Source organism: Monodelphis domestica, chromosome 2 (assembly GCF_027887165.1).
Source record: "Monodelphis domestica isolate mMonDom1 chromosome 2, mMonDom1.pri, whole genome shotgun sequence".
Lineage (NCBI taxonomy): Eukaryota > Metazoa > Chordata > Mammalia > Didelphimorphia > Didelphidae > Monodelphis > Monodelphis domestica.
The window spans coordinates 211845208-211863403 of record NC_077228.1 but is presented as its reverse complement, the minus strand read 5'-3'; the positions used below and the strand labels follow the sequence as shown (position 1 = coordinate 211863403).

The 18196-nt window shown below is 43.7% G+C and overlaps 1 protein-coding gene across 1 annotated transcript in view; it reads right to left on the bottom strand.

Moving 5' to 3' along the window:
* Positions 1 to 7430, bottom strand: part of EVPL (envoplakin) — a 45369-nt gene extending 37939 nt beyond the window's left edge. The window contains exons 1-4 of the mRNA XM_056817107.1: positions 6778 to 7430; positions 2230 to 2329; positions 780 to 934; positions 494 to 620 (exon numbers count right to left, since the gene is read on the bottom strand). Of these exons, the coding sequence (XP_056673085.1) occupies positions 494 to 620; positions 780 to 934; positions 2230 to 2329; positions 6778 to 6860 (465 nt within the window). The 5' untranslated portion in view covers positions 6861 to 7430. The remainder of the gene's footprint in view (positions 1 to 493; positions 621 to 779; positions 935 to 2229; positions 2330 to 6777) is intronic.
* Between the last annotated feature and the right edge of the window lie 10766 nt (positions 7431 to 18196).

Genomic DNA, 18196 nt, shown 5'->3' with positions numbered 1-18196 from the left:
TTTACAGCTGGTAAAACACTGTACATGTACTTTTTCAGTTGATCCACACAATAACCCTGGAAAGTGGGTGCTATTATTACTCACATTTTACAGAGGAGGAAACTGAGGCAAACAGAATTTAAATGGTTTGCCTAGGATCACAAGGTAGGGTTTGAATCTGGATCTTCCAACATTTTAACTGGTGCACCTCCAGGACACACTGGAGATACCAAGGAAACAGGGATGCAGAGCATCCTAAAAGCCCTCCTGGCACTGCGGGGCTTGGCTTTGCTCCCTCTTGGTCCTGCCCTGTGGGTGCACATTTTTGTACCCAGGCTATCCTTGCCTTCCCTTCCTCAGGCTACTGCTCCGATGGTTGCTGCCGGCTTACCAACTACCTCAGCGTCCGTTGCCAGGGGCACCTCGAGCCAGCTCCCGGATTGTGTCCCAGAGAGCGGGCTCTCGGGTCTCAGAAGCCCTGGGGGTCAGGGCAGAGGAGAAGGATGACCCTTACCTGTTTCTGCTCCAGCACCCGAGCCCAGTCAACTTTTGGTGCGAGGTCAGACGGCAGCACAATCTTTTCATACAGCTGGCGGTACTCAGCACATTCCTGGGTCACCCGCTCATGGAGCTGCTTGATGCTGCCAGTGAGGAAGTGGGCACGAAGGTGGTCAGTACACAGGCAGAGGGGCATCGCCGTGACTTCTTCTCCTGGGTTCCCCTTCATTCCCTCGCAGGAAGCGAGGCCACCCACCGCCCCGCGCTCTCCCCACCTCTCGGGGTCCTCATGGCTCACTCACTCTTTCTCGATCTCAGCCGCCTGGGGATGCTTCAGTCTCTTGGCTTTGTCCATATCCAGGAAAAGGTCTTTCAGCAGCATCTCAGCTTCCTTCAGGTCCCGGCCTGTCTCCTCCTGGTACTGGAGAGCTTGGTTTTGTTCACTGTTGGTTCTGTCCTGTGGGTGCACAATTTTGTACCCAGGATATCATCACTCTGGCTGCTGGTGCCAACTTAAGTTCATGCCAACTATCTTAGTGCCCCAGCAATGGGGAGCATTTAGAGGCAATTCATGAACAGAGTGTGGATTCATGCCAGGATTTAGGGAGACCTGGGTTCAAATCCTGTATCTGAGCAAGTCATTTGGCATCTCTGATCCTCAAGATCTTTATCTCGAAAATGGGGATAATAATGCTTACAGGCTTCCTTTGAGTCCAGGCTAAAATCCTACCTTCTACAGGAAGCCGTTCCCAATCCCTCTTCAATCTAGTGCCTTCCTGGGGTCAATTATTTCCTGTTTATCTTGTGGTTATTGTTTGCCTGGTGCCTTTCCCACTGGAGAGTGAGCACCTTGAGGGCAGGGACTATCTATTCCCTTTTCCTTTCCTCAGCACTTAGCTTTAGTGCTTAATGAATGTCCGTTCCTTCACTAACTGCTGGTTATCTACCTCGCAGCAGTCCTGTGATGCTCAAATAAGATGATGCATGTGAGGTGCTTTGCAAACTTTAAGGCACTAAATAAATGTCTGTTCTCTAGCCATGGTTTTTTTGGGGGAGTAGCTAGGTGGCACAGGGAATAGAGTGCAGGAACACTCATCTCCCTGAGCTCAAAACACTTAATAAATGTTTGATGGAAAGTGCTGGACAAAATGATCTTTAACATCCATTTCCTCTCTAAATCTATAATCCTGCATCCTCGTAATCCCCCCCAAAAGGGAAGTCTTTGGATTGTTAAGATAGAAAAGTGTTGTCTGGGGGAGAAAGGCTTCCTCAGTCCTCAGACTTCCAAGTATTCTTTGACCACATCTTCGCTTTGTTCATATCACATTTTACCTTGTAGTTTTGTTATATATGGGTCCTATTTTGCCACGAGAAGGTAAGCTTCTTGAGGGCAGGAACTATGTCGCCTTTGTGTCCTCAACAACTAGGGAAGCTGTTCTTCGCTGGTAGGATAAAGCCTGGACCTGGGGAAGAAACTTTCTCCCAATACAGATCAACACTTCCTCTGCCATTTATATTTTTATGGAGTTACAGAGAGCACTAAGAGAGCATAAACAACTTGTCCAGGTCTCACAGGCAGGGTGTGTTAAAGGAGGGATTTGAATTCTCTATCCATTAAGCTGCTGCATATAGTATTTGCTTAATACATGGATGCTAAGGAATAAATAAGTGAATGCTCCAAATCTCTCTCACACACTGCCTCTCCCTAAGCTCCCTCAAGCCCTTGCCCCATTTAGGCTACCCAAGTCTTACCAGCTTCAGTCTCTTCTGTGTCTCCAAGATGTCCCTCTCTACTTGGTCAGCATTGGCTTGCATGCGAGTGATGAGTTGGGCCAGTTCTTGGGTGGAGGCCCTTGAGGGAATTAGGAAGAGAGAGAGGTACTGTTGGAGAAATGTGTTGGCAAATGAAGCAATTTGCTTTGCTTCACTATGTATATTTATTATGAGGATTTCTTTTTTCCTTCCTTTCTTCCTTCTTTCCTTCCTTCCTTCCTTCTTTCTTTCCTTCCCTCCTTCTTTTCTTCCTTCCTTTCCTTCCTTCCTTCTTTCTTTCCTTCCTTCCTTCCCTCCCTTCTTCCCTCCCTCTCTTTTCCCTTCCTTCCTTCCCTCCCTTCTTCCCTCCCTCTCTTTTTCCTTCCTTCCTTCCTTCCTTCCTTCCTTCCTTCCTTCCTTCCTTCCTTCCTTCCTTCCTTCCTTCCTTCCTTCCCTCCTTCCCTCCTTCCTTCCTTCCTTCCCTCCTTCCCTCCTTCCTTCCTTCCTTCCTTCCTTCCTTCTTTCCTTCCTTCCTTCCTTCCTTCCTCCCTCCCTCCCTCCCTCCCTCCTTCCTTCCTTCCTTCCCTCCTTCCCTCCTTCCCTCCTTCCTTCCTTCCTTCCTTCCTTCCTTCTTTCCTTCCTTCCTTCCTTCCTTCCTCCCTCCCTCCCTCCCTCCCTCCCTCCCTCCCTTCCTTCCTTCCTTCCTTCCTCCCTCCCTCCCTCCCTTCCTTCCTTCCTTCCTCCCTCCCTCCCTCCCTTCCTTCCTTCCTTCCTTCCTTCCTTCCTTCCTTCCTTCCTTCCTTCCTTCCTTCCTTCCTTCCTCCCTCTCTGCCTCCCTCCTTCCTTCCTTCCTTCCTTCCTCCCTCTCTCCCTCCCTCCTTCCTTCCTTTCCTTCCTTCCTTGTTCAGCAAGACTAAGCAAGAGGGAAAATAAATATTTGTTAACTGAAGAAAAATCAAATTTTAAAAAGCTTTAAGTAAATGTTTTGTGGAGGTATTCACCCTTCCACTCCAAACTCTTATGCCTCAACCAGGCTGGGTTAAGATCCCCGGAAGTGGAATGGACACATGTCCCATTGATCAGGCCACTGGACAGAAACAGTGGGTCAAATCACTGCTGCTCCCTGGTCTAGGATTGGGAGTTTAGCACTCACTTCATTGCCCTCTGAGGGAGCTAAGCCCTGGCCTGGTTTAATTTTCTTGTTTGAGATCCCTTTCTGGAATGGAGCCCCATTATGTTTCCCTCATCACCACAACCCAAATGACTCATTTTACCCCCTACAGGCTCAACAAGCAAGATGTCTGACTCTTTTCGGGGACCCCAGCTTCTTTTCTTTCTTTCCCCTTCCATTCTGGGCCCAGCAGAACAGGACCCCACCCAGATTCCTCCTGGGTTCCTTGGGTGGGAGGGAGAGGTAGGGAGTGAGTCACTGACTTAATCAGACACACTGAAACACCACTGGTGGGTCCTGCTGGGATATGCAGCTGAGCTTCCTCAGCAGCAGAAGCTAAGTATTCCTCCATAGGTTCTCCCTTCTCCTTTAGTCATCTTGCAGTCTTCTCTGGGTTTAAAATCCAAAAGATAGACCCTTCCACTTGCCTGAGCTCTTATTCAAGGGCAATGAAGGTACAAAGAAATGGTGGCTTGGGGCCCAGCATGCCCTTCCTACCATCCTGACCTTATTTTTTTTTAACTCTTATCTTCTTTCTTAGATTTAATACTGTATATTGGTACCAAGGCAGAAGAGCAGTAAGGGCTAGGCAATAGGGGTTAAGTAACTTGCTCAGGGTCACCCAGCTAAAATGTGTCTGGGGTCACATTTGAACTCAGGGCTCTTAATCCACTGAACCACCTAGCCCCCCACCCCCACCCCCAGGGCCAATTCTGACCTTTAATGGGATATGCCCTTCCTGCTTGAAGGGTGTTGTCCCTCCCTGGGCATTGGTACTACCAAGGGGACAGGCAGGAGTCTCTGGATAGAAATCTTATCTGGGACCTTTTATGTTTAATCCAGACAGACATCTGACTCCTGGAGCAGTTACCCTGATCCTTATCCCTATAATGAGCCTTTCATCTGGAGGTGTCATCTTGGGGCCCCTGCCTGTTCAGAGCCCTAGGAGAGCAGATAGCTTGTCATTTTGATGCTAAGTGACAAGAGAGGAGCTCAGGGAGGTCTGGAAGCAGGATCTAGATGGACTACTTAGTGCTGAGGTTGAAAAAGCCTCTACCATCACAAGGATCCATGGGCACCCCACCTTGCAAAGCATCTGTAGATAGATTTCGGGGGGCATCTTTATTTTTCGCAAACCCTTGGTTTCCTTTATAATCTTATATTTTTTATTGTATGTACTTAAAACTTTCTGAGAAGGGGTCCATAGCCTCCGCCTGAGCCACATTTAGAAGGAAAGATGCCACATCATTTCCAGTATCTCCCAGCCTTGGGTTTCCCCTCTTTCATTGTACACAGGAGAAACTAAAACTCTGGTCTTGGGAAAGAACCCAAGAATTCTAGCCTCATGGCTCTCAGCAAAAGGCCTAAAGGCAATGCTTCTGAGTATTTTCCCTAGAGTCCTTGCTCTGGGGATATTCTACATTTCCCCTAAGGCTCTAACACAATACCTTGGATTCTTAACCTGGTGTCTGGGTACTTAGTTTTTAAAATATGGTGATAATTACATTTCAGTGTAATTAGTTTTCTTTGTAATCCTGTGCATTGTATTTTAAATATTTATATTATATATATTTTTACCAATTACATGTATTAACAAATTTCCACATAAGTTTTCCTAAGTTATATGATCACTTCCTTCCCTCCCTCTTTTAAATCTTTAAAAGCATTATTCTGAGAAGGGGTCCACAGGCTTCACTAATCTGCCAAGGGAGCTCATGCCACTATGGCTATTCAGTCATTTTCAGGTGTGTCTGACTCTTCATGATGCCATTTGGGATTTTCTTGGCAAAGCTATTGGAGTGGTTTGTCATTTCCTTCTCTAGCTCTTTTGACAGATGAACAAACCAAGGCAAACAGGGTAAGTTGACTTGCCCAAGGTCACAAAGGCAGTGTGAGGCCAGATTTGAGCTCATGAAGATGAGTTCCTGACTCCAACCCCAGTGCTCTGTCCTCTGCACCACCTAGCTTCCCTGCCACAGAAAAAGTGAAATATTCCTCTGCTCTGTATCTTGGACCTTGTTGGACATAATCCCTTCCTTTGAGATTCTCTTTGGGCATCGGTACTCAGGTTGCTAAGAATGTGGCAGACATAAACTACAATCAGCTCAAAGACAGAAAGACTCCTTAGAAGGTAAAAATAGTAACCACAACACTTCTTATGGTAACAAAGAGCTGGAAGACACAAAGTGGGTATGTATCAGCTAGGAAATGATTTAAGGAGCTGTGGTACAGGATCCTAATGAAATCTGACTGACCCATTAAGAAAAGACAATAAGGAAGGATTCAGAGATTCCTGAGAAGACAGCATGAACTGATGCAGAGGGAAAGCATCTAGTCAGGAAAACAATACTCACAATGCCAGCCAGGTAAATAGAAAGAGCCAGTACAATGAAACTGAACTCACTATAATTTAATTACAATGACCAAGCTTGCCTCTGGAGAAGAGTTGTAAAAAACTGTGCCTCCCTCCCGTCCTTCATTTGCAGAGGTGGAGGACTATGGGCATGGAATATTGCATCAACTGTCAGATTCAGTTATGTGTTACTTGCTTTTACAGAGCTGACTTTTTCCTTTGTAATATTTGTTCTAGAGAAGGCACTCTGGATTGGAGGGAAGGGAAGGAAAATATTCAGAAAAGAATGTGAATCAATGGAAAAAAATTAATTACTAGTCAGCGATAGTCCTACCCAGGTCCATTCTTTTGGGGACGAAGGGTGAGGGTGAATCAACCTCTTTCCACTCCAGGGGCAACAGAGAGAGCTGGGGCCAGGAGCTGCTGAGCCAAGAAGGATTCTAATAGAGACTGGCCCTCTTTATGGATGAGGACCCTCACTCACACCTCCCTGTTGCATTTGAGGGCCAGGGGAAAAGTTCTTGATGTCTCTCTAATTGCTTTTCTTGACTGTGCAGCTTGAAAGGGACCCATTGGCTGCCCACCACCTCCTGAGAATCACCCCATGGCTCTAGAATCCCTCTAGCTCCCACCCTGGTACCTGCCTGGCACCAGCTTCCATTTGGAAAAGAACTTTAAGAAAAAAATCACCTCCACCTCCAAAAATCTTAGTTTCTCTTTCTGTATTTTAAATTGTAAAATTTTAAATTAAAATGGCAAATCTGTATTGCAAATTCTGTTAAGTGTGCTTAAAGAGCACTCTACCTTTGCCCCAGAGTTCCTAGAGATCAGACAGATTCCCTGACCCTCAGACCTTTTGGCCTCGGGGACTTGAGATGCCTGAGTTGGGCCAGGTCCGCCCAAGTAACTGGCCGCCTCCAGGTTGGAGGGGGCGCCCCCATCCACAACAGAGTACCACCTTCTCAACCGCCACCTCCACCCCCATCCCTTATATACATACCCGCCCACCTGGCCCCCTCCTCACCTGGTGTGTTTGCCGGGGGAGCCCTTGGGAGAACCCTTGGAGACCCCCTTCCCAGGGGATCCTTTACCTAACCCCTTAAACATAGTTGCAGAGAGAGGTGCTGCGTTCTGGCTCGGGGTGCGGCTCCAGGCTCAGACTCTAGGCTCAGGCTCCAGCCGAGTGGGTCCCCCGGTGTCTCCGTCCGAGTTTTGTGTTGGGCGGAGGATCTGGCCCGGGAAGGAGAGTTTCTGGGAGGCTCCTCCCTGCAGGTGAGCGTGCTGAGCGGACCCGGGAGCTCCAGCAGTCTCTATACTCCACTCCCCCCTATACACCACACCCCCACATAGACAGACACACACACACATACACACACACGACTAGCACAACCAGTTTTGGAGGCAAGTACAGCCCAGAGGGTGCGGCAGCAGAGCCCGCCTGACTCCCAGAGAATGTTTGGACTTGTTCCACCTACGCACACCTAGAGAAAGAGAAAGCCACCCAGGGATCCAGGAAGGAGGGGGACGGGAGATTCTACTGAAACTGGGGAGCCAGGGATGAGAACCGGGACGCACGCGGTAGAAGACGGAAAGAAAAGAGAGTCGGGCTGGGAAGCGGACCCAGCAAAATGGACTTGTAGACGGGAAGACAGTCCCGCCTTCCTAGCAGAAGTGCACAGAGAGATAGCTCTCTCTCTCTCTCTCTCACACACACACACACACACACACACACACACACACACACACACACACGTACACATGCGCGCGCGAACACACGTCCCTCCACGGATCCAGAGAGCAGAATATGGAAGGGTCGAAGCCCCTCTCCTTTACCATTTCCCACTCAGTATCCTGGACATACCCCCAACCCCTCTCCTTACAACTTTCCCTATTATGCTTCTTACTGAAATAAGTTGGGGATCTGGGACTCCTAGATTCTGTTTCCAATTCTGTGTCTACTGTGGAAGAGAAGTATCCAGACCGCCCAGAGCCAAGGAAAGCCGGAGCTGTCCGGTGACCTTAGAGATGGCCTTAGCCAACCTCTACATTTTTCAGACAAGGAAAACCAAGGTTCTGTTCATTGTCAAGGACAGATTTTTTTGGTTTTGTTTTGTTTTGTTTTGTTTTGTTGCCTTCCCACTAACCATGAGGAGACTGTCCCTGACGGCAAAGGGGTATTTGTCCAATAACTTGGGAGATAATCTGCATTTGTTGCATATTCCAGAAAGAAGAGAGACAAGGAATACCTTGAGTCCTTGGAAATGTTACTTAGTGGTCTGGTCTTCCCACCATGTTACCAGCCTCAAAGAACCATGGAACCTCAGGAATGGAAGGTCCTAAGAGGTTATTCAGTCCAACTCCTACTCAAATCATAAATTCCTCTCTATGATATTCCTAACAAATTATCTTCCAGAGGCTAATGGAAGACCTCCAGGAATAGAGAATCCCACAATAACCCAGGGCAACATACGCTATTGAGCAGGCTGTAACTATTAGGAAGTTTTCCCTCCGGTTAAGTGGAAATCAACATCTCTGCAATTTCTTTACATTATTTCTCTAGCTGTCCTATTGGGCCAACCAGAGCAAGTCACATTTCTCGTCCATAGTGCATCCTTTCACATATTTGAAACCTTACATTCTTGGTCCTGCTTGTCCCTTCCCTCAGTTGACATAGAGTCAGCCTGGAAGCCTCAAAAGTTCCAAGATTTTTTCTCTGAGGCGACATAAACATCCATCCTGACCCTACACTACAGCTATTTCCATCCCTAATTTCATCCTTAGGTTCAACACTGATCCAAGAACCAGTCCTGAGAATCCAGGAAAATGCCTCTCAGGTTCCACAAGAGATCAGTATTTGTTTCCTTACAGAGTAGCCCCAGATATTCTTGCTGAACTAAAGGAGGCAGTGGCAAATGAATGGCTTTTATAGTACCAACTCTCTTTTTCCTTCCCTGCATTATAATATTTATAATAGTTTGCCCTTGTATGAGGCTTTAAGATTGGCAAAGTGTTTTACCTATATTATCTCATTTGATCCTCACCATAACTCTTAGGAGGCTATTATTATCCTAATTTTACATGTGAGGAAACTGAGGCAGACAGAGGACAAAGAGACTTACCCAAAGCCACACGGCTAATAAATATGAGGTAGTAGGATTTGAATTGAGGTCTTCCTGATTTTCAAGTTCAGCACTCTATCTACCATATTGTCAAGCTATACTCTGCTAGTAGATAAGGGGGAAAAAGGGTAGTTGGTTGACTGCTGCTCCTATGCCTGCCCACTGACATCATAAAAGATTGTTGTTTGATCTAATTCTTCATGACTGGGATTTTCTTGGCAAAGATATTAGGGTATTTTGCCATTTCCTTCTCCAGCTTGTTTTACTGATGAGGAAACTGAGGCCAACAGGTTTAAGTGACTTGCCCAAAGTCACATAGCTTATATCTAAATCCAGATTTGAACTCGGGTCTTCTTGACTGCAGGACCAGCACTCTATCCACTGTACCACCAGGCTACTCATCATACAAGGCAGATCCCTAGTATTTCAGGAAGAAAGAGGTGAGTGAATCCTACCATACTAATGGTAGGATTACAGTTCAGGCCTTATTTCCAAAAGGATTCCATCTAAAAAGCTATAGTTCAGAAGCAGGTATCTTTGGGGAGAGAAGTCTCAGTTCTGCCACTCACTCATTTTTTGAGCTTGGAAAAATCAATGAAATCACCTTTCTGGACTTTGCGTTCCTTAACTTTAAAATGAGGGTTCAAAAAGAGGCAACATGGCTTTAGCAGGTATAGGGAGTTGCTCTCAGAGGTAAAAAGACCTGGATTTGAGGCTTACCTCTGAATTGTACTGGCTGTGTGACCTCAAGGAAATCATTCAATATTTCAGTCCTTAGGCAGGTGCCAATTTGCATTGGCAGAGGGGGTTCTCTCACTGGGGATTCTCTATTCCAGTATTCCACAAGTCCCAGTAACTGGCCTTATTCTTCCCCTCCCACCCCATCCCTGAGGAAAGAAAAGGGGCTAGACTAATTTCCAGTCACTTCCAACCATAACATTTTGCCTCTAGGAATTGTATTGAAGAGGATCTGATGGGTTTCCTCCCTCCCTCCCTCCCTTCCTCCCTTCCTTCCTTCCTTCCTTCCTTCCTTCCTTCCTTCCTTCCTTCCTTCCTTCCTTCCTTCCTTCCTTCCTTCCTTCCTTCCTTCCTTCCTTCCTTCCTTCCTTCCTTCCTTCCTTCCTTCCTTCCTTCCTTCCTTCTTCCCTCCCTCCCTCCCTCCCTCCCCTCTGGCTCTCTCTCTCTTTCTTTCTTCAGCTTGGCTCTCTATCCACTGAGCTACCTTGATGCCCCTCTGATATACATATTGAAAAGAAACTTCAATGTATCCCTTTTAAACCTAGACAAATCTAATTTAGAAAAAGATAAGAACGAAGTTAGGGACTTGTGTAGAATTTTTAGAAAATGAAAGAACTCTGATAATTATCAAATAGGAATAGAAAGGGGATACACACACACACACACACACATATATATATATACATATATATATATTTTTTAAATCTGTGAATGGCACCTTTGCAATAAATTGCAATTTTTGTCACAATTATCAATATGCTAAGGCACAAAACCCCAAAATAAATGTACAAAAGTAGTAATATTAAACATTCATTATTGATAATACACAAAGCAGTCTTTAGGAGAAAACATATACCTAAACATTTTCATAAATGAAAAGAATAAGTCAATGGTTAGTTCTAAATTTTTTAAATAAATCAAAAGCCTTAAACATGAAAATAATATTTCAAAAAGATATAAAGAGAAAAAGAGAAAAATTAAAAACATTTTCCTCTTAATTTTCCCCTGCCATGCTCAGAAAAGAGAGAGGTTGATAAGATGTCTGTTCCTTATATTCTCTCACCCTCCCCACCATCAGCCAGTCCCCATGTATATGAGCAACTTGAGAGCAAGGACTCTTGCTTTTCTCTCTGTATCTCCAGGTATTAGCACAAAGAAAGGGATAGGACTTGTGACTTCCCTGGTAAAAGGCATCTACAAGGAAGGAAACTCCTATGAACAAAGGTTGTCATCATTTCAAAAAGAGAAGGGTCTTGGGGTCTAGAGCAATGAGAGCATAAATGATTCATCTAGGCTCACACATTCAGTTTCCTTTTTTTTAGTCATCTTTTCCAATCTGATGACTGTATTAGGATTTTTCTTATTCTTAGTGGCTTGAAGCTTCACCCTCCATGCAGTGTTCATGAATTGTTTTTCTTTTTAGAAACACTTATATACTTTATTAATTCCCTATAAATGTTGAACACCATACCTTTATCAGCAAAATTCACTGTAAAGATTAACCCCTACTTTATTTTCTTCCTATTAATAATATTTTTGTTTCTAGTCAAGCTTTTCAATTTTATATAATTAGAATTGTCCATTTAATTTTTTGAAGATTTATATCTCCTTCCTTTCTTCTCTATTTTAATACATTATCATCTTTTAAAAATTATATTGCATATTTTTTTGGAGTTTATACCATGTGGTATAAATTGTTGGTCTAACTCTAACTTCTGCCAGAATAATTTCCATTTTTCCAGCAATTTTTTGTCAAGTGGAGAATCTTTACCTTAGTAGGTGACATTCTTGAGTTTGTTGAACACTGGCAGAAGGTTTAATTGTTACCATGTCTTTTTAAATGAATCTATTCCCATCAGTCAATTTTTAACCAGTACCAAGTAGACTTGAAGATTAGTACTTTATAGTATGGCTTGAGATTTGGTAATGCTAGGTCCTTTTCAAACCTTCCTTTTTTTTATTATTTCCCTTAACATTCTTGACCCTCTAGTTGAATTTTATTATTTTGTCTAATTCTATAAAGTATCTCTTTTGCACTAGACGGATACGTCATTATATCTATAAATTAATGTAGTTCCTTTTTTATTATATTGGCATGGATCAATTAATGGACAATTAATATCTAATTATTTGTCTTCTTTTATTTCTGCAAAAACTATTTTGAAATTATATTCATAAAAGTCTTGAGGATATAATGGTAGGTGGATTCCCAGGTATTTTATGATCTCATGGTTATTTTTAATAGAATGTCTTTTCTGCCTGCTCCTGCTGGGCTTTATTAGTATGTAACCACAGTCCCAAAGCCTATTGAAATGGAACATTCTCCTTTTTGGTGGGGATGAATGCTCTGCCCTGCATGAGGGATGGGATGGAGCTGTTAAGAATGAGAGAGCTTGGTTCTTGTCCATTCTTCTGCAAACTTCAAATCACTATGGGCACTTCTAGCTTGGAGCCTTGAGAACAAGGATGGAAGAAGTCAATCTCACTCTAGGTTGCTGAAGGAAAAGATTCTGGGAAGACACCAGAAGAGCTGGCAGTCCCTATCAGGCCCCTATCCCAGCTTGCTAGAGACTTTGGAGAGTTTCCCCTTGGGTGAGATCTAGGACTCTCTCTATCTCTGTCTCTGTCTGTCCATCTCTCTTTCTCCATTGAGCTGAGTTACCTCATTCCTAATAGGAGAGCTCCTTCATTCTATACTTCTGGTCTATATTCTTCTATATATTCCTTTTCTGATATCCATTTTGCTATGGATTGATGAATTGAATCAAACTATGTGTCCTCATTGTGGAATTGGTATTTGGTAGGAAAGGAGATGCCTTGGATATCAATCTTGGAGTCTTCTTTCCCTCTGATAAATGATGCAGTGATCAAAAGTTAGGCCAAATTGGACCATTTCCCTTAGATTAACATTCTCTAAGGGAGCAGAAAGGTACAGGCATAATTCTGGCCCAGCATGTCTTCTCTCTGGGGAGACTGGAGTTGCCTTTGGCCCCAACTTCCTGCTTCTATTCCTTGCAGGAATAAAAGTCTCCCTTGAGTGCAGGGAGAAAAGGCTAGAGATATCTATTCTGCCTCCTTTCATGCTATATGACATTCCCCTGCTATGTGTATGGGATAGATCACTACTCTACATGTAGGGAATACATACATACATAAAAAAGGCTGATTATTCTACGAATTTATTTTATAGCTTGCTATTTTGCTACAATTATTGTTTCAATTATTTTTCATTTGAATCCCTAGTTTTCAAAGTGAGTCATCATATATTTGAAAATGTCAGATATTTTGTTTCTTTGTCTATATTTATTCCTTTAATTTCTTGGTTATGGAAATACAACTGCTATGGTAAGCTTTTTGAGAACTATGTCAAATGATGGCAACAGTATCTTCTAGCTTTACCCTTGATCTTATTGGAACATCTACTGTTTTGTTAAATTTATTTATGGTTGGACTTAAATAATTAAATTGGTGGTCGCCAGGGATTGAATTTCTAAATCCCAAAATGAATTACTCAAGTAAATGAAATTATGGTAGTTTATTTTACAACAGAGGGAAGATATTAAGGAAGAGAGAAAAGGGGGGAGAGAGAGAGCGAGAGCTCTGGCTTCCTCAGAGCCAGGTAGAAATTCTAAACCCAGTCAGGGGAAAGGAGTCTCAAAACGATTGGCCTTTCTCAGAGGTTCACATCTCCAGAAAGGTAAGGAAACTAAGTCAGCCTTTACACTCACCGTGGTGACCATCTAAAAGGAAAGCAGTCTGAGGTCTCCTGCATGAGCTCCTCCAGGAGTCCAGTTCCATAGCCAATTGTCTTCACTCCAAGTCTGAGTGTCTGTCTTCCAGTCTCTCAAGTGTTTGTCTTCCAGTCTCTCCTCAGAGTGACTCTTCTTCACTCCAAGCCCAAGTGACTGATCTTAAATCTTGATCCATTGATTCCTCCTGTGTGTCTGTTTCCTCTATTTAAAGATCTTTTTCTCCTGTGTCACCTCCCCTAAATTTTTACGTCTACCAATCACAGTAGATGCTCCTCTCCAGGACTGCCCACTCAATGTATGAAATGGGTGTTCACACCTTTTTTTAGTTAGTTATACCTTTTGTGGTTAATTAACACCTTTTTTGGTTAGATCACCTTTTGTAGTTAGTTAACACCTTTTTTGGTTAATTAACACCTTTTTGTAGTTAAAATGGGTAGATCTACTTTAAATACTGAGTTAACACTTTGGGGATTAAAATCTAAAATTAGACAGGGGATTACAATTCAATCTTCCCAATAAAGGAAGAGCTAAGTACCTTCATTGTTACAATCAGGAGATAGCTAAAGCCAATCTTCACAGTTTCTTCATTACAGATAATGCCGTTTTGTTTTTATGTAATTATTTATCATATTAAGGAAAGATGTTTATTCCTATGTTTTTAATGTTTTGCCTTTTAGCATATACACAGTCAAAAATTAGTCCTGTATGCTTGGTCTAAGCCTGACCTTTGTGGATCATCTTTTGAACATGTCGGTATGCCCTCTTTGACAAGGTTTTATCCAACATTTTTATATTAATATTCATTAAGATGCATTCAGATATTATCTATAATTTTCTTTTTCTGCCAAGAATTCCCTCTTTTCTCATTTTAAAAACCTTCCTCCTAATCATCACTCTTTACTATTTCTTCCTTTTCTCCTATCTCTGAAGCAGAGGTGACCTTTCTTAACAAAACCAACTTCTCTATATTAATTATTTTTAACCCTTACTTTATGTCTTAGAATCAATACTGTGTATTGGTTCTAAGTCAGAGAAGTGGTAAAGTCTAGGCAATTGGGATAAAGTGACTTGCCCAGGGTCATAAATCTAGGAAGTGCCTGGGGCCAGATTTGAACCAGGTCCTCTCATCTCCAGTCCTGGTTCTCTAGCCACTGAGCAATCCAGCTGCCCCTCTGTATCTATTCTTCTTTTGTGTCTTCCCCAGTCAGTTCATTCCCACGACCATCTGTCCCAACAACTCTTTCTATAATGGATCCTTCCCCACTATATAAAAACCTTCCTATTTTCCTTATCTGTAATTCTCACTATATTCTCCATAATGGACATGGGCTATGTGTGGGTTATACAGATCATGCTCAGCTCTCCCTTTCCTGGTTCTAGACCATCATGCAGAAGCCTACTTCCTGAGTCAGGTCTTGTGTACTATGTGAACTTCTCTTTTCATTTATTTATTTGCTTGTTTATTTTTTTTTTGGTAATAAAAACCCTCACCTTCCTTCTTGGAATAAATTCTGTGTATTGGTTCCAAGGCAGAAGAGCAGTAAGGGCTAGGCAACAGGGGTTAAGTGACTTGCTCAGGGTCACACAGCTAGGAAGTGTCTGAGGTCAGATTTGAACTTAGGACCTCCCTTCTCTAAGCCTGGTTCTCAATCCACTGAGCTACCCAGCTGCCCCCCATTTCTATTGTATTTTATTCTCCATGGATAGTGTGGATAGTAGGGGGAGAACGCATCCTAGGTTTTGGGGGCAGAGGCTTGGCCAGTAGAGACTTATAAAGATGAATATCCTCCATATCTGAAGATTCACATGAGCACAAATGTTACTGTCAGAGGAACCTAAAAAAGGATTGCCTAGGGCAGTGATGGTGAATCTTTTAGAGACTGAGTGCCCAAATTGCAACCCTCATGCTGCATGTGAACTGCTCCCTTATCCCAGACAGGGGAGGAAGAGTTTCCATTGGGCTGCCAGGTAGAGGGATGGGTGATGAAAGAAATGTCCCCAGACATGGTGATGTTCTGGCACACATGCCATAGGTTCAACAACATAGGCCTATGGTTATGAAACCTGGAATGAGAACCTGGAGGCCAGAGGGGCATGGGCTTTATTTTTCTTCTTGTTAACCATTGAAATCAAGAGATGATTGCCTGAAAAATTGATTTGAGAAGCCTAAGTCAGTGGTATCTGAGAATGTATCTGTTGAACCACAGGGATCACAATGCTCCCAACGAGAGATGGAGCAAACCTAATAAATGATGTGAATATATATACACCCTTATTTTCTGTCCTAGGAACAACTCTTAAGGCAGAAGGGCAAGGGCTAGGGAAATGGGGTTAAGTGACTTGCCCAGGGTCTCCCAGTTAGAAAGTAGCTAAGGTCAAATTTGAACCCAGGTCCTCCCCACTCAAGGCCTGGCACTGTCCACTGAACCAACTAGCTGCCCCCTGTCTGAAGGTATCTTCTTGTAGGTCAGGCAGGGTGGTATACACCTGCAATCCCTGCTACTAGGGGAGGCTGAGGCTGCTAGATTGCTTGAATTTGGGAGTGCTGAGCTTCAGTAGGACCAAAGCCTATTGGATATTTGAACTAAGTGTTTATGAGGGAGGGGGTAAGGAATATCCCATCCCAGGTAAAAGCTTACTTGCCAATTAGCAGTGAGCCTGGGTGGCGAGGGGCCACTGCACTTCCCCGTCTCAGACAGATCCATGTCAAAATGGATGTGGATGTGCACACACACACACACACACACAAACACAGTAAACATTTACCAAATAGCTTGGAAATTTTATCAAAATAGGTTTAAACAAAAAGATAGGAAGTTAATACCCACCAACCTAGATATAGAGAATAGCAATGAATAATAGTATCGAGCACCAAGGCAGTGCAGTGAATGTAGTGCTGGCCAAGTCACTTAATGCAATTTGCCTCAGTTTCTTCCTCTGTAAAATGAGCTGGAGAAGGAAATGGCAAACCACTCCAGTGTCTCTGCCAAGAAAACCCTTCCAGCATGGGTCAGCAAGGCAGGAAGATGGTTTCTTTCTCTTCTCACACTAATTAGCAACAGCATTCTGCAGCAGAAAGGGGAATTCAATATTCAAAACACATAGGCTACACTTTTCTTGGTGGCTGGACAACCCAAAAGGCACCAATGAAGGTGGTGCTTAAGCTGTGTTTTTTTTTTAAACCCTTACTTACCTTCTGTCTTGGAGTCAATACTGTGCATTGGTTCCAAGGCAGAAGAGCAGCCTTTACCTTCTATCTTAGAAATTATATTGTGTATTGGTTCCAAGGTAGAAGAGTGATAAGGGTTAGGCAATGGGGGCAAAATGACTTGCCCAGGGTCACACAGCTAGGGAAGTGTCTAAGGCCAGATTTGAACCGAGGACCTCCCATCTCTAGGTCTGGCTCTCAGTTTACTGAGCCACCCAGCTTTCCTTTTAAGCTGTGTTTTTAAGGAAACCAGTGGTTTTAGGAGAGAGCTAAAATGGGAAAGAGTGCCATTCTAAGTATGGTAGCCAGCTGGAGCAAAGGTCCAGAATAAGGTGATGGTGTTATGTGAAATGAATAATAGCTGAGAGATAGAGAGCCAGGCGTGGAGATGGGAGATCCTGGATTCAAATTTGACAAGACACTTCCTAGCTGTGTGACTCTGGGCAAGTCACTTAATTCCCACTGCCTAGCCCTAACTGCTCTTGTACCGTGAAACCAATACTTAGTATTTGTTCTAAGATAGAAGGTAAAAGCTTAAAAAAAAATGTTGCCAAGACTCAAATGTTCACAGGAGACAAAATTAAAGTGGAAGGGAAGTTTAGCTGGAATGTAAGGGACATTATGTAGAAGACGACTAGAAATATATAGGTGGGTGCTGGGCTAGGTTGTAAAATGCTTTAAATGCCAAGCAGACATGGTGCTTGTATAAATGTTAAGATTGGAGGAAGTGACAATGCTCCGAGCAGAGGCAATGGGAGTGCTTAAGTAGCCTTGCTACTTAAGGAGGGTGACATTGTTTCCTGGGGCAGAAGTCCGGCTGATGGGAGACCTTGGGGCTGGGTTTATTTCAGGTACGAGATGTTTGCATCTTTTTGCCACTTTCAGTAGAGGTTATTCTCCAACAGGGCCCAGACAAGGAGGACCTCTACTTCCAGACTAAAAGGGCCAATTAACTTTCTAATCTTTGCTCTTCCACCCTAACCCAGAGCCACAGGGGAAGCTGGAGAAAGGAGTGGAGGGTGTTGGAGGGCTCAAGGAGGGCTTTCCTTGAGGTACCAGACGAGCTGAAGGCACAGAGGTGGAACGGATGAAGTCTAACCTTAATGCTGATCTTTGTCACTTTTCCTCAGTAGAACCTCAAAGAAGATAATGGTTTCATTGCCCCTCCCAGGAAACCGATGTCTATTGCTTCTGCTATGGCAGCGGAGAAGTACTCAGCTCCTAGAATTCTCCTAAATAACAGTAACCTTAAACATGCTATAGCCTGTTGCCAGGTCAGGAAAATTACCCTCTAGGTAGGTACAAAGGCTTCTATTTCCTACACAAATTATTTCCTCTGAAACCTTAAGGGCACTTTCTCCTTCAGCACTGGCCCAACAAAGTGTGGAAGCTTCAAGGTGGTTTTGAAGGATGGAGGCTCTCCAGACGACCTAAAAACCTTGGGAAAAAGAACCAAATTGCTATTTAAGAACGCTCCACATCACTAATAATGAAAGAAATGTGAATTAACTCAGCAACCCATGGGTCCCACCTGACATCATCACGCTGGCACAGTTGACAAAAGACAATGCCAAATGTTGGCAGGGCTGTGGAAAAACAGGCTCATTAGTGCAAAACTGGTGGTCC